The sequence below is a fragment of the Odontomachus brunneus genome, unplaced genomic scaffold (genome assembly GCF_010583005.1).
Source record: "Odontomachus brunneus isolate Ranch 3 - 2012 unplaced genomic scaffold, Obru_v1 Obru_scaffold_103, whole genome shotgun sequence".
NCBI lineage: Eukaryota > Metazoa > Arthropoda > Insecta > Hymenoptera > Formicidae > Odontomachus > Odontomachus brunneus.
The window spans coordinates 535,095-551,382 of record NW_022639553.1 but is presented as its reverse complement, the minus strand read 5'-3'; the positions used below and the strand labels follow the sequence as shown (position 1 = coordinate 551,382).

Genomic DNA, 16,288 nt, shown 5'->3' with positions numbered 1-16,288 from the left:
ACACACACACACACACACACACACACACACACACACACACACACACACACACACACACACACACACATATCCACCCACCTACTACCGTTCCGCCCAGCGCTTCAGCTAACGCACTCACACAGCCACAGCATGCGCGCAACGCGCTCCATCGGTGTGCAACCTATATTACGAGTATATTACATGCGCGCCACGACACGAACTACGCACACACAAATCCAGCGAAAAGTAGGTTCTACGCGAAGATAGCGCATGGAAGAAGACGGCCGCGGGGCCGTGTTCGTGTGACGCGAGGATGTGTAGTCGCGCTGATCGCACGCGCTGCCGACGATTTCCGAGGAGCGTAAACACGACCTGACATAACCATGTGCATGTATACGTGGACACGTTTGGATCAGCGGGAGCTTGTCGCGATGTCAACGGAGAAGTTTACGTTGTCGCGCGCGCGCTCTCTGTCATTGGTATGGGCGTTTTTTCTTAATTACAGCACAAACCGACGGAAGAGCGTGCGCGTACTACTCTACCACCACTTCCTTGCTATTCTATTACTACTAATACTATTGCTGCCACTACCACCGAGGTAGCGAGACGCATTCGACGCGAGTACCAGCGTACTTTTCGCGTAGCATTATTTTCACCGGTCGCACTACGTTCATTCCTCTTTCGTCGTGTACGTCACCGAGATATGCCTGTGTACTTATGTAAATTTATGTACGACGATTCAGGCACACACGAAGCGCCACAAAAGCCCGCTCGTGCGCGCGCCTACAGCCTGCTGCGCGCCAGGTCGACCCGCTACGACACGCTCGATATAAGTCGCTTGTATTTTTTCGCCGAGCATTTTGTCGCTTGCGGGAGAGAGACAGAGAAAGAGAGACACACATATATAGGGAGAAAGAGAAAGAGAGACCAGTCTACACACACACATATTGGTGCGATGGACTTTGAGCCTACATCGTGTAACGCCTGGTGCGAGGACGCGCTCACGGTGGTGTCGCGAGCCACGTCTCTTCATCGGCTTTTTCGACGGCTCTTACGTGCGTTTTATCGCGCGTTAGGATACGTTTGACACGCTTATGCGTCAATTTATGCGCGCCGTCGTGCTTATCTCGCGAGCATCCGTGCGAGAGCGTCTTTCGCTCTTTTGTTTGTTTCTCTCTCTCCCTCCCTCCCACCCTGCTTACCTCCCTTCCTCCCTCCTCTCCCTCTCTCTGTCGCTCTCTTTCTCGAGCGATGTTGATGATAGCATACATGCGAGTGAGACGGAGAGCGGAATTAAATACATCCCTCGCACGACCGCAACTCAAGGAATGGCATCCACGCGTTTTAGACGAGGAAACGAACAGAATAAAAAGGAAGAAATGCACTACAAAGATGGCATACGACTCCCCCACGTAGCGGACTCACGTATTTATAGTCCCCGCGTTTCACGTACGTTGCACCCGTGGCGGATCGCATAGGTCGTATGTGTATACGTGTGCGTGCGTGCGTGCGTGCTGCGTGTACATACGTATACGCACACATGTGGCAAAATAGTTAGACACAATGCAATAGGGAGCTCATTAAACTGTCAAATTGAGAGTCATTACCGATGAACTTATGTAATAATAATATAATTGATAACATAGTTAAGAGAATACTGAATAATAACAAATAATGATAATACTAATAAATTGATAATAATAATGATTAATAATATAATCATGGGGCACAGACTCATCGATAATGGCTTTCGATTTTGACAGTTCAATGAGCTCGCAACATCATTGCATTTAGACCGTTTTGCAAGCCACTGTACGTCGCATGTGCTCGCGTGTGTGCGTGCAACGTGCGTGCGGCGTGCGTGCGCGGGGCTCGCGAATCGTGTAACGGGTGTACGTAATGCTCGTACACGCTTCATTACGCTGAAATAAACGAATGTGCGAACGCGACGTCGCCACGACGCTTTATTGCCCGTTCGCGTAAACGTGTTTATACGATAGCGGGACGAAACGCACGGCCCGCTGTCTTATCTTTCTGGCTATTACATGACCACCTCGATTTTTTCCTTGCCACCAAGACCGCGATAATTCGCTCATTATCCCGCGTCGTACTAAAGTTGTTATTGTTTGCACTGTTCTCCGATCACCGAAGAAAAATCCATCCGCGATAACGTGCAGGTCGTCGCAAATTGATGTTACGTATTCCGCTTTTTAATCGAATCAAAGCACGGCATTGCAATCAAATTTGTCTTGATGGATCGTGCACACCAGCTCGCGCTCTGCTCCATCGCTGTTTATTGTTCCTCTCTCGCGGGTGCTGCTCCAGCGTTTTACGAGTTCAGCGCGAGCCGTACTGTATCTGCAATTGGCTGGAGAATTAGCACACCTTGGAAGAAAAGCAGAAAACAAAGGAGCCAATCAATCAGAACTCACGTAGAAAAACAGAAACTGTCGACTACCACTTGACTACCAGCGCGAGTTCTGATTGGCCTCTGCCTCTCTGCCAAGGTGTGAATTCTCTTTTGTAATAATAACGACTTAACATGAGAAATTAACATACGGCTATGTTGCCGGACATGACGAACTTTCCAAAGACGTCTCACTCCTTGTAGATACATTCATCGGGATAACGAATCATCGATCTATACAGGAGATAGCGGGTACAATGACCCGGCGTGAAGTTGCATTTTGTAATGAAGGATGTATACGCCGCCGTCGCTGGCGTTGCGAAAGTCGTTTTCCCGCGAATCGCGAATACAACAATCGAATAACGTGACGCGTAATATAACACGCGGCCAGGCACATAACGTGCACTTCGATTAAATAGACGGCTTTGCGCTGTAATGGCCGTTCTTTTACTCTGCCAATTGCCAATTAACGTCCCACCGAGTCACCGATTATAATGACAATTTGAGAGTGCGTGAGAAACGAACGTGGAGACAACCTCTGCCGCAGCACGGATTGCCGGCTTCGCGTAATAGCGACTCGCTATAATTTTGTAAACGACACTGTGTTGCCATTCGCGTAATCGCCCATCGGGAAACAATTACCACGCGATGTTATAGAAATCTCTTTATGTGCGCCACAGAATCTTCTTATCATGCACCAGTCTGCGAACGATGCGAAACTACGTTTTTAACTCAGCATGCTGAGGGGCTCGATATGTCGTTGTTGTTGTATCATATGTGAGAGAAATTATCGTAAATGTGATTCTCTTTCAAACCTTGTCGAAATGAGATAATACCCGTTCGCTTTTAATTATATGTCTTTGTCGATTATCATATGTCAGAGAAATTATTGCAAATATGATTTTCTCAAATCTTGTCCAAGCGGGAAAATACGCGTTCGCTTTTAATGATATGCCTCTGTTGATTATCATATGTGAGAAATTATTACAAATGTTATTTTCTCTAATCTTGTCGAAATGCGAGAGAATATATACGCATACTCATTTCGTATTAATTATAAGAAGGACAAGGCGGATTAAAAACAGATGTTTACACTCGCAGGTCCCGCGCATTAATTCTCACTGCCATGAATAATATATCAGATCGTCGTCGATTGAATGTGTATCATCTTCCGTATTCGTGAGTGCAAGGACGACGATGAGCTTAATGCGTACTTCTCTTCTTCTCTCTCTAGATCAGCGCGAACCGTGCTGTATATGCAATAAGGATGAAGACTTAACGTAAGCGATTAACAACCCAGACAGCAGAAACTTCTAAATAAACTTCTTAACTTAGGCGTCTAAAAGATGTCTTAGGTCCATATTCTGAACCCTTTTATCGATAAAAGTGCCTTGAATATAGCTTCTCAGATAATCAGATGACTCCTAAGCTTCTTTTAGAGACACTTTTATCTCTTGTCCACAATCTTACTTTAATTACTAAGCCTTAAGAAATTGACCACAGTTGATTATTTTTAAAATAATCGACTGTGGTTGGTCAATTTATTACGGCTTAAAGGTTAAAGCAAGGTTGTAGACAAGAAGCTACTCTTTCTGGATCTGTTTTACCCCTTGTCCACAATCTTGCTTTAATCTTTAAGCCATAATAAATTGACCAACCACAGTCTATTATTTAAAAAATAATCAACTGTGGTTGATCAATTTCTTACGGCTTAAGAATTAAAGCAAGATTGTGGATAAGGGATTAGATGTCTCTGAAGTCCATTCTACAATGGCAGTAAGCTATTATAGAATAAGAAAGAGTAAGAAATTGACCAATCATAGTTGCTTATTATTGTCACACTCGACTACGATTGGTCAATTTCTTACTCTTACCCATAAATCTTCAAAGAACGTTCTAAAGACCTCCTAAGGACATTCATATATCCTAAGAATGTTCCAAAACATTTTCTGAAAATTTTGTGCTATCTCAGTACTTCCTACTTCTTACTGTCATTATAGAATGAGGTTAAAACATCTTTCAGATGCTGTCTGAGAACGGAGATACAATGTAATTCCTCTTAAAAATCAAACTTATCTGAAACTTGAGACGAACAATTCAACTTCTAACTCAATCCGGTATCGAGAGAACGAGCAGCTTTCAGAATTTCGATATTATGAATACGTAATAGTGATCCGGCGCATTCGAGTGTTTCGCAACGACAAAACGCGACAATCGGCTTCGTTTTTCTTCTATGTCGCGCGACGTCCGCGCCATATGTACATAACAGGAATTACGTGATTATTGCGCGAATCGTGAGCGTTCATTATTTTGTGTATTATGTAAATTAAGCGTATGGTAAACATCAATAATTATGTAAATGATGTTAATCATAAATAATTTACCAATGCGATCTCGAAAACGCAGTAGAGCGGCCGTGCGCGAGACAGCCGCCGCGCGTTTTCGAGAGAACGGAGCAGAGCAGAGCAGGGCGTGCGTTGCGTTGCGTTGCGCGACAAGGTTAGCGAGAGGACAGGGAGGGGGTGAAGTAGCGGTGGGACACGATACGTCAGCACAGCGCCTCGATATCGCGCGGAATCACGGACGGATCAAAATGGCGATTCAGTCGCTGTTTACGGTACGGGCGTATGGTTCATAGTGACGCGGCGGTGAGTATCGGTGCACGAGAGAGATTTTCTAACAGTGATACGTGCTTGTGCCATCGCAAATTGACGGATTTTCCTTGATATCGCAAGTATGGAGATTCATAGGCCGGAAAGGACGGCGGAGAAAGTGTCGGGCGGCATTGATGGTGACGCGATGGGCGTAACAGCGGAGCCGATGCCTGCGGCGTCATCGCTTCCAGTTCCGGAGCTGGTCCCGCAATCTATCGGCGAGAACACGAACAACGTCGACTACGCAAAAATGCGCGTAAGAATCTCTATTTTCACTAAAATATATACATATTGGAAGCAGCGCTGACGGTCGAAACACGAGGAAAGGATAGAACGATCCGTGCGTGGTGCACGATATGTCCACCCTTGTCGTATAATCCAATTAGAAAACTTAAGAGTAGACAAGTCGATTGAACGATAAAATGATATTAAATCGATGGAAAAATGAAGGCTATCAGATTGATATTGACATTAAATCGATACTTTTTAAATCGATAGAAAAAAATATATTATTGAATAGTGGAGAGAAATTTAATTCATAATTTGCTCTTCAATTATATTTATTATGTAAAATTGAAAATTTCCGTCTGTCATTTATAATTATGAATATATAAAATTACACGGCAAGTATTTACCATGTTTTTAATAAAAATAAATTAAATAAAATATTAATAGTTTAAATAAAAATTTAATCTTGTTTTTTTGCACAGCTATCGTCATAGCTAATGATATCATATTTTGTCGTTGATTGTGCAGCATTTTGTTTCGATCATTACGCGCATGCGTAAAAAGATTAAAAAGAGAAAGAATATCGGATAGCAGTCTGTCCTTCTCTCGTATCCCGCTTTATATCGTACCATAGGCAGTGTTGCTTTCAGTATGTATATATTTCAGTGATAATTTTATTGCCTACTATATTTGATTTTGCACTCGAAATCTCGCAAGTCAAATCTCGCTTCATCAAATGAGATGCACTGTGCTAAATATTCAGAGATTCAGAACTAATGGACGCAGGTGTCTGTAACACAAAAAGAAAGTTGCTAACTGAAGACACATGTATTGAAATAAAAATTAAATGTATATCAAAAGAGAAGAAAATTTTGTTCTTATTGATTTTTTTCTTTTTTCCCAACTGTTTAGCAGTTTAGACGTCAATTTGTAGAAACATTTACCTTATATAAAAATCTTACAGCATGCATATATGAAATCATCTGGACTTCTGAATATACTGAGCTTCTACAATTGAGTCCTATGGATTACAAGTAGAAAAACAGAATGTAAATGAAAATTTTGTATATGTGTATTGTCTAATTGCAAGATAAAGCAGAGAAGTACATTGATGCCATTTTTTCTGAATTTATCAACTACTGTAGTATATTTTTAATTTATTAAAAGGTGCTGAGGAAAACTTATGGAAGATTGGAAAGTGGCAGTGGTAGCGGTGATCAGGACGGTGGTCAACATGAGGATAGCATAGATATTGCAGCAAAAAAGAGAAGAACTCGCAGAGGCAAACCCAAACACAGAAAGTTGAAGCCATACTCAAAGCAACAGTTATCCTGTCAGCAACAGGTGCGCAGTAGATGTGTTGGGCAAATGGCAAAAACTGGCAGACAACCACCAGCTCCGTACAATACTACACAATTCCTTATGGCCGATCACAGTGATCTACCTGATCTCGAGCAGAAATTGTCGGGAGTCGCATCATTGGAAATACCTGCCATGTTTCAAAAGCCATCTGCGCCACCGCGTACCCGGGATTCGAGCTTTAGCGTTGATTCCGATGAAGATTACTTCTACTCGTCTCCAGAAGACGAAGAGGAATTCTTGACGAAGGAATTTTCGAACGCGTACGAGGACCTTCACGCAGAAAGATTGAACAATCTGTCAAAATCTCAACTGATACAAGAGTATTTGCAGTTAGAAACTAGAATGGATTTGTTGTCGAAGCGACAGCGTATGAAAAATATGCATCCAATAGAAGAAAGGGACACGGAAAACAAGATAGACCCGGAAATGGCCAAGAAACTGAAAATGTATCAGCAACGAATCGATGACCTGTTACAACAGAACGAGCAGCTGAAACGGGAGAATGAGATGCTACATACAAAAAAGAGGTTGCGCGCAAGCAGCTCCGAGTCTAGCGTCGACAGCGAAAGCGATAGTGACAGTTCTAGTAATAGCAACCAGACCAGATGCAGTTGCTCTCCCTCGAGTCCTGGAACGTCTCCTAAGAATGCTCATAAGCCTAGGTTAGATAATTTCAAAGCAGACAGTAAAGAAGACAGCTTCGACGTCGCTCAGAACGACAGTCCCCGAACGTGCACGACACCCACCAATCTTTCCAACGGTCATATGATCATGAACGAAACCAAAAGTTATCCTACTTAGATTTAAAGAGGATTTCTCCTTTACAAGCCGCGAGACGCGAAAAATCACTTGTGTTGTTGTTACGTTCAATATCGTGCCCTTTGTAGAATGCTTCGAACACGTATTCTTCGACACACTTGGGAACATAGTCGAGTTCAATGGTAAGATTTGTTTCTAATTAATTTCTTTAGTAATGACTTAAAATGACTGCGCGATTTGCTGTAAAATGAGGGAATAAACATATCTAAATTGCATTCTAAAACATTCTTTTTGAGGGAAATTTGGAATACAACCTAGATTTCTGCTTTATTGCTATTTGATAAATCTTGAAAAATAGAATACAAAATATAATTTGTATTTGCTATGAATCAGAAAAAATGCAATAGCTTAAATCGATAAGAATTTAATATTTTATCAGAAGTTTTTTTTAGGCATACCACTTAAGAGATTAATTTTCGTAAAAGGTAAATTCCTTCATTGGATTGTGTCTCAAAATGTATTGGATGAAATGTGTTCCAACCATTTTGCAAACGAGTCTACACAAAGCTCGGAAGTTACTGACTGCGTTTAGAAAATATAATAATTGAGCTCCACCAGAGATACATTCTAAATCTATCATAAATCTAAAATTGTATTAAAAAATGTCTTTATAAATTACAGGCAATAATCATTGATTGTTAACTGTCATTTTACTGAGTCGCCTCTTTCTCATTCGGTGTCACTGAACACTGAAAATGAAGTTAGCGACATAAATTCTCTTGACTACATTGTATGACTGTATAAATGTATTGTTAGTATTTGGCTGCTTACGGGGACCCGAATGGGAAGGATAACAATCTCACAAGACGGTAATGTCCGAGCTTTGATTATGATGCTCCCATTAGAAGCCATGCTATATGCTACTATATCGATTCTATGTATGTCTTAACAACTAAAAAACGCGTTTTCCGATCAGTTGTAATTATGTGACGTTCGAATCTTACTCCTGATATCTTCTAAATCTCATTAGACCATCTTTTAATATCCTGTCACAATCCGCTGGTTTATTCTTCTTTTTCCCCTTAAGACTGTCTTGCGTATAAATATGTAACAATACGATAAATATAGGATTAATATTCCATAGGAGAACCACTCTTTCGCGTCTGTACTATTCTGTTATCTGCTTGGCGAAGTTTATATTCACATTCACTATACGTATTTTGCGCGTCCGCTTCAGTCTATCCCCTTTAATCTAGAGTTATTCTATACAATTCACGTCATTTCAGCCAGAGTTTTTCCTTTTTGCGTATTGCCAGTTATGAATGCTGAGTTTATAAATTGACGGTCTACAGACCATCAACTAACACAGACCTATGTACATACACACATAGGCAAAATGGAAGGTACAATTGTTTACACGCATCGGAAGTATTATATTAGCAGTAAGCTATGTATACATATATATATATAAATATATATGTATATGTATGTATCTAATACAATGAGATTGTGATGCACACTATATTGTAGAAACTTTACGATCTTTGTACAATTGTATAGTTTTAGAGTAAGACAAAATGTTAGTTTATGGTCTGAAAGTGTAAGATATATATAAAGATGTTTTACATTTCCGATTTTTAATAAATCTTAAGTTTCGTGTTCTTCGAATACTTTCACATTTTTACGAGTAGGAGTATCGTGTGTTTTGCAAATAGTCCACCTATCCTTCTCTGATTCCCAGAAGATCTTATACACGTCTCTTTCTTTATTATTCTATAGAATTTTAAATTTCTTAGAAAAAAAAAGTTTAACCAAGTTTCTGACTTTTACTTCATTGGAAGAAAAATATATTAAAAATTAATCAAAGCATTGGCAGATGAAATTTTAAAAGAAGAAATATAAATGATCACACACTCTATTAAGACAAAAATATTCTTTCGGCATGAATATATATATATATATATATATATATATATATATATATATACAATATTTAAATTTATATTTGAAATATTACAGCATCAAGTACAAGACGCGCGTGGCCAATTGGAATGTTCAAATTATCATATACATGAATATTGAGTTTGAACTCACTCGTTGCAAAACAGCCTTAAGAGATTGAACTGTGACCAACTTCATGGCGCGATAAATTGAAAAACACGGAGAGCAGCGCTCGGTAGAATTTGTGATTGGAGTTACGGAGGTATTTACAGTCGTACAGACAATATATTATGAAAGCAATGTCTCATCATTACGTAGTGACGGCTCACAAACCGACAGCTGTCAATGCTTGTGTGACCGGTAAGTAATTAAATTTCACAAAATTACGAGGCGAAAGTTATATCGCTGCATAATTGTATTGTATTTTTGCAAGGTAATTTCACGTCACCTACTGATTTGAATCTGATACTGGCTAAAAATGTGCGTTTGGAGATATATCTCGTGACTCCGGAAGGTCTGAGACCTCTGAAAGAAGTTGGGATCTATGGTAGAATAGCTGTCGTAAAATTCTTTAGACCGCCGGTAAGGTTATGGGATTGCTTTCTAGAATACCCTATATAACTCACATGTAGCTATATGTTTTGTTTACATAGTTCTGGTATCTCTGATTAATAGATCACAGAAAGAAGCATTGTTATCTTAATTTTTCATAACTTCTGTTGACTAGATCTTAATACTTTAATTTTATTTATAATCTACAATGTATCTCTCTCATATAGGTATCGCAGACAATTATGTACGACAAATAATATTAGATGATAAGTCTTCTCAAAGATATCCTTTATACAAATTCAAAAATATTTACTAATTTATACACAAAATTTACTACTATATATGATATGTATATAAACATCATATTTTATCATATATATCATAGTCTTAAATTATAAAAGTCGAAAGTATATCTTACTCGAAGTTTAAATTGGTTTGAATTATGTGGTAATATTTAAAAAATTTATTTCTTTAGCATGAAAAAAAGGACCTTCTGTTTTTATTGACGACACGATACAATGCTATGATTCTGGAATGCATTGGCGAAGGAGAAGATATAGAAATTATAACAAAAGCACATGGGAATGTCGCAGATCGTATTGGAAAGGCTTCTGAAACTGGCATTAAAGCTGTAATTGATCCTAAAGCACGAGTTATTGGTCTTAGATTATATGATGGCCTTTTCAAAATTATACCTTTGGATAAGGATAATCCGGAACTTAAGGCATCTTCGATTCGAATGGATGAACAGCAAGTGCAAGATGTCAATTTTCTACATGGGTGTGCTAATCCTACCTTAATTTTAATTCATCAAGATATTAACGGTAGACACGTGAAGACACACGAGATTTCTTTGAGAGACAAAGAGTTTGTAAAGATACCATGGAGACAGGATAACGTGGAGCGAGAAGCTATGATGGTCATCCCAGTACCTTCTCCTATGGGTGGTGCAATAGTGATAGGACAGGAGAGTATTTTATATCATGACGGTACGACATATATTGCTGTGGTGCCTCCAATTATAAAGCAAAGCACTATTACCTGCTACGCCAAAGTGGATAATCAGGGGCTAAGATACTTGCTGGGCGATATGGCTGGTCATTTGTTTATGTTATTCTTGGAGCAAGAGAAGAAATCCGATAGTACACAAGTGGTGAAAGATTTAAAAGTGGAGCTGCTGGGTGAAATTAGTATACCAGAATGTATAACTTATTTGGATAATGGCGTGATATTTGTCGGCAGCCGCCTCGGTGACTCCCAATTGATAAAATTAATTACAAAGGCAGATGAGAATGGCTCTTATTGCGTGCCGATGGAAACTTTTACTAATCTCGCACCTATCGTCGATATGGCCGTAGTAGATCTGGAGAGACAGGGTCAGGGACAGATGGTTACATGTTCCGGCGCCTTCAAAGAAGGCTCCCTTAGAATTATTAGAAACGGCATCGGCATCCAAGAGCACGCGAGTATCGATTTGCCGGGCATCAAAGGTATGTGGGCTCTAAAGGTCGGCGGTGGAAATTTCGATAATACACTGGTCCTGTCATTCGTTGGCCAGACTAGAATTCTGACTTTGAACGGCGAGGAGGTCGAAGAGACTGATATACCGGGTTTCGTCGCGGACGAGCAAACGTTTCACACGGGCAATGTTACGAACGATCTATTTATTCAAATAACTCCAACGTCTGCCAGATTGATCTCACACGAGACCAAAACAGTCGTTTCTGAGTGGGAGCCGGATAATAAACGAACTATTAGCGTGGTAGCTTGTAACGGCACGCAAGTTCTTTGTGCCACAGGCAATGATTTGTTTTACATGGAAATAATATGCAATCAAATCGTGCCCAAGGGATTCGCTACTTTGCAGCACGAAGTGGCGTGTCTGGATATTTCTCCCTTAGACGGCATCAGCGAGGCCAAGATCGTCGCTGTAGGTCTTTGGACGGACATATCTGTCCGTATTTTGACTCTACCTGCTTTAGAGGAGATCAACAAGGAGCTCCTCGGAGGAGAGATTATACCCAGGTCCATTTTAATGACCTGCTTCGAGGGTAACACGTACTTGCTTTGCGCACTGGGCGATGGTAGTATGTATTATTTCACTCTACACAAACAAAATGGCATATTATCGGATAAGAAGAAAGTCACTTTAGGAACTCAGCCCACCGTTTTGCGAACCTTCCGTTCTCTGTCCACGACAAATGTGTTCGCATGTTCGGACAGACCTACGGTGATTTATTCCTCGAATCATAAACTCGTTTTCAGCAACGTCAACCTCAAAGAAGTGAATCACATGTGCTCATTGAACGCGGAATCGTATCCCGACAGCCTGGCGTTGGCGACAGATAGTACTGTCACCATCGGCACTATTGACGAGATCCAGAAGCTGCACATAAGGACAGTGCCGCTCGGGGAATCTCCACGTAGAATCGCTTACCAAGAGAGTTCGCAAACCTTCGGTGTGATTACAATGCGCGTCGACGTACAGGAGAGCAGCGGCGTGAGCATCGTCAGACACTCCGCGTCCACCCAGGCTGCTTCTACGTCCAGCAGCAGCCACATCGCGTCGCACAACAAACCCAGTGGCCATACGGCCAGCGAGATCGGCCAGGAGATCGAGGTTCACAATCTTCTCATCATCGATCAGCATACTTTCGAGGTTCTGCATGCGCACACCTTGATGCCCACTGAGTACGCGTTATCGCTGATCTCAACGAGACTAGGTGAAGATCCCACTTCGTATTTTGTAGTCGGTACCGCGTTCGTGAATCCTGACGAGACTGAACCGAAGATGGGTAGGATATTGTTGTATCATTGGAGCGACGGGAAGCTCACGCAAGTTGCGGAGAAGGAAATCAAGGGATCGTGTTATTCTCTGGTCGAATTCAATGGAAAACTTTTGGCGAGCATCAATAGCACCGTACGCCTATTCGAGTGGACAGCTGAGAAAGAACTCAGACTTGAATGTAGCCACTTCAATAACATTATAGCGCTTTATCTGAAGACTAAAGGTGATTTTGTTCTGGTGGGAGACCTTATGAGATCTTTGACGCTATTACAATATAAAACTATGGAAGGTAGTTTCGAGGAGATAGCCAGAGATTACAATCCCAATTGGATGACTTCCATCGAGATATTAGACGATGATACCTTCTTAGGTGCTGAGAATTGCTTCAATCTCTTTGTGTGTCAAAAGGATAGGTACGTCAAATGTATAAAAAGTACAATTTCTTACTTAGCTTTTGTATATTCAAGATAACGTTGAATATTGATAGAAATTGTTCTTTCTAGTGCTGCGACTTCCGAGGATGAAAGACAGCAGATGCAGGAAGTAGGGCAGTTTCACCTGGGCGACATGGTTAATGTTTTTCGACATGGTTCGTTGGTGATGCAAAATTTGGGAGAATCGAGTACACCTACCCTAGGTTGCGTCCTGTTTGGAACCGTCAGCGGTGCTATCGGCTTGGTGACACAAATTCCATTTGCTTTTTACGAGTTCCTGCGCAATCTCGAGGATCGACTGAACAGCGTGATCAAAAGTGTGGGCAAAGTAGAACACAATTTCTGGAGAAGTTTCAACACGGAATTGAAAATCGAGCAATGCGAAGGGTTTATAGACGGTGATCTGATAGAAAGTTTTCTCGATTTGAACCACGATAAGATGGCAGAAGTTGCAATGGGCCTTATGGTAATTTAATCACATATGTGTTGTTTCTTAAGGGGATGCTGGATGACGAACTCGAACAATGTCGATAATGCAGAGACGATCGTTACTAACATAATTATTCTATCCTTTTCGTATTTCTTGTATACAGAACTTACATGAATGTGTGTTGCTTTGTTTTACTATATTTAACGAAAAATTTAACCATATATATGTAGAAATCTTTCTATAAACTTTTTCGATATTCTTAAGCTTCCAAATGTAGATGCGAAGGTAAAGCAATGTTCTTAAAAATTTTTTTGTTTGGAACATTCACACTTTCAGTCTGTACAAGCTGCGGAACTTTTGGATCAGACAAATATTACGTTAACAGCTTGAGATTTTACATAAAAAATTTGTTGTTTGTTATATATCGAGCAATGCTCCTATTTATTTACGTACTTTCATTGTGTAAAAGCATTTGTAATTCTGCGTAACCAATATGACGTCAGCTTTGCAGAAAAATGTCAGTGTTCTGTCGGTAAAGTTTTCAGCTTCAGCATCCTCTTAATAACGCTAAAGCGTTTCGTAATCTACTGTATACGTGTATGTGTGTTGGGTTAACATTTTAGATCAATATTTGTAAATCTCAGTGCATTATATTTTCCCCACAGATCGATGACGGCAGTGGTATGAAGAAAGAAGCAACAGTCGATGATCTTGTAAAAGTAGTTGAGGATCTTACGAGGATACATTAAACGAATATCATATAAATAAGCGATATTTCAAGTCTGTGCAGTCTATGAGGATACTAGAAGAGAACATAAGCGAAGAACGAAAGTGTTTATACAGTTGTCTTTTTGTTATCGCTGTGGTACTTGAGAGCAATATGTGTGACGTAAGTTTTCTCCTTCTCTCTCTCTCTCTCTCTCTCTCTCTCCCGATCAACTTCTAGAGATTTTTTCATATGTATCTGGAAACAATGCGTGTTAGCGATATATCGTTAGCGATCTTAAAGTCGCAGGAAAAATTAGTGTACCCTTTACTTTCATCTCTGTTGCACCGTTAGCACCCATGGCAAGCTATATTTTTTAGAATTTGTGCATATGACGTAGAAAATGCAATTAGGGCAACATCCGCTAATAAACTTCAAAACGTGCTCGCATTTGTAGTACCTTTATATCTTTGTAAGATTGAGTGTAAATAAAAATGATGATCCATTTTGAGGTAACGCTCTGTCTCGTCATTCAACAACAATTGGCGTTCATTTGTTGGCATTGAGAGTGGCCTTCAGCGTGTCAGGATCGAATAACCAGCTGCGTAGATCCTCTACGCCTTGCCCGGTCATTCCGCTAGCTTCTAACACAGTGATCTTTTGCGTCACTTCTCTTTGTAAACGCACGTATTGCAACATGAGCAAAGCTTCGTTTCTCATCTGACGATACGAAACATCCATTTTGTTCAGGATGAGTGCTACCTTAACATTTTGCAATCTCGGCTCCACGAGGAAAGAATAAAGTAACACACCCGCAGCGCTTATTTGACAGAGATTGCTAGTATCCACTACATAGATTATTTTGTGAATCTAGCAATAAGTTTTGTAATGATTACTTATTGTATAAGAACATCGTTGGTTTATCTCGGCGCGATTTTCTTGTTTACCTTGTCGAAATAATGCTTCCATATTGGTGCCATGTTACCTCCAATTTCTTTAATTACCATATCGAATTCACCGGTATCATTTTTTACAGTAAATAAATTTATCCCATTGGTGGGCACAGTATGAGTTGCGTCGTCAATATCGTCTCCTTGGAGACTTTTCATGAGAAGAGTCTTGCCTGATTTAAATGGTCCAAGGCATAAACACATTTCTTATGTATTTAAAATTTCGTCGCTTATTGTTTATTTTGTACTAAAACGTGTTTGTGAATTGTGCAACTAACATATGCCACAGCTCTTTATTGAAACTTATAGGGTTGTAAGCAGATATTGATTTAACAGGTTCGTCGCCAAAACGACATATCCTCACTGACGATGAGATAAAATGATAATTAAGGCGTATTATTGCAAAAAATCTAAAAAGATTCAACGATTCAACGGTAATTTTGTATAAAAAAAAGTTCTATGTTTAACTATTGGGCACTATCAAAACATCTTAAAATTTGAATTTCAAACTTTTTTCCTCTTTTATTCTCTTAATTTTTTAAAATATTTTAAAGAATAATTTTTTACGAATTTTTTTTACAATAATTTTTGCGATTGTACGCCATAATTATACGTTTTATAAAAATTTTACTCGTGAATTATAGTTTGTTATTTAAAAAAATTAATACAGTATGGGGAGATTATCTTAAGTTCGTTATAAATTAATTATATTTACATTTACAAGATATATATAGATATGAACATCATATACATTTTTCTAGGTGCGAAAAATATATTATTCAAATAGCACTTATATAATTTTAACTTTCTACTGAATAATTTTGATCAATGAAACATAATGATTAACATTTTCTATTCATCTATAAAAAAAGAAGATATAATAAAACTTTCTTTGTTACATTTCTAATTGGGAACTCAGGGAAATTTAACGTAATAGAGGATTAGTGTCGACAAATCACAAACTAGGTAATGGCAGTAATCTCCTAACACTGTACATTTCTAAATTTCTTGAACAAATAGCACGTATACGACATGTGATTTTTGTCATATATAGTACATAAATATCTATATATATATATATATATTATATATATATAT

General features: G+C 39.5%; 3 protein-coding genes across 4 annotated transcripts; 2 read left to right on the top strand and 1 right to left on the bottom strand.

Moving 5' to 3' along the window:
• Positions 1–4,866: 4,866 nt before the first annotated feature.
• LOC116848976 (protein HEXIM-like) lies at positions 4,867–9,057 on the top strand. Of its 2 annotated transcripts, XM_032825665.1 has the most exons (3): positions 4,867–5,034; positions 5,122–5,296; positions 6,436–9,057. In XM_032825665.1, exons 2-3 carry the CDS (start codon positions 5,123–5,125, stop codon positions 7,429–7,431), a joined length of 1,170 nt encoding a protein of 389 aa, XP_032681556.1. In that variant the 5' UTR covers positions 4,867–5,034; position 5,122; the 3' UTR covers positions 7,432–9,057. The 2 variants fall into 2 exon arrangements, with proteins under 2 accessions (XP_032681556.1, XP_032681557.1); XM_032825666.1 differs by having other exon boundaries at positions 4,948–5,296.
• Positions 9,058–9,492: 435 nt separating this feature from the next.
• LOC116848974 (DNA damage-binding protein 1) lies at positions 9,493–14,756 on the top strand. The gene is made up of 5 exons (XM_032825663.1): positions 9,493–9,690; positions 9,764–9,912; positions 10,358–13,083; positions 13,174–13,570; positions 14,200–14,756. Exons 1-5 carry the CDS (start codon positions 9,621–9,623, stop codon positions 14,281–14,283), a joined length of 3,426 nt encoding a protein of 1,141 aa, XP_032681554.1. The 5' UTR covers positions 9,493–9,620; the 3' UTR covers positions 14,284–14,756.
• Positions 14,752–15,419, bottom strand: LOC116848979 (ADP-ribosylation factor-like protein 16). The gene is made up of 2 exons (XM_032825673.1): positions 15,188–15,419; positions 14,752–15,110 (listed from the first exon to the last, which is right to left on the bottom strand). The coding sequence occupies exons 1-2, from the start codon at positions 15,392–15,394 to the stop codon at positions 14,790–14,792; spliced, it is 528 nt and encodes a 175-aa protein (XP_032681564.1). The 5' UTR covers positions 15,395–15,419; the 3' UTR covers positions 14,752–14,789.
• Between the last annotated feature and the right edge of the window lie 869 nt (positions 15,420–16,288).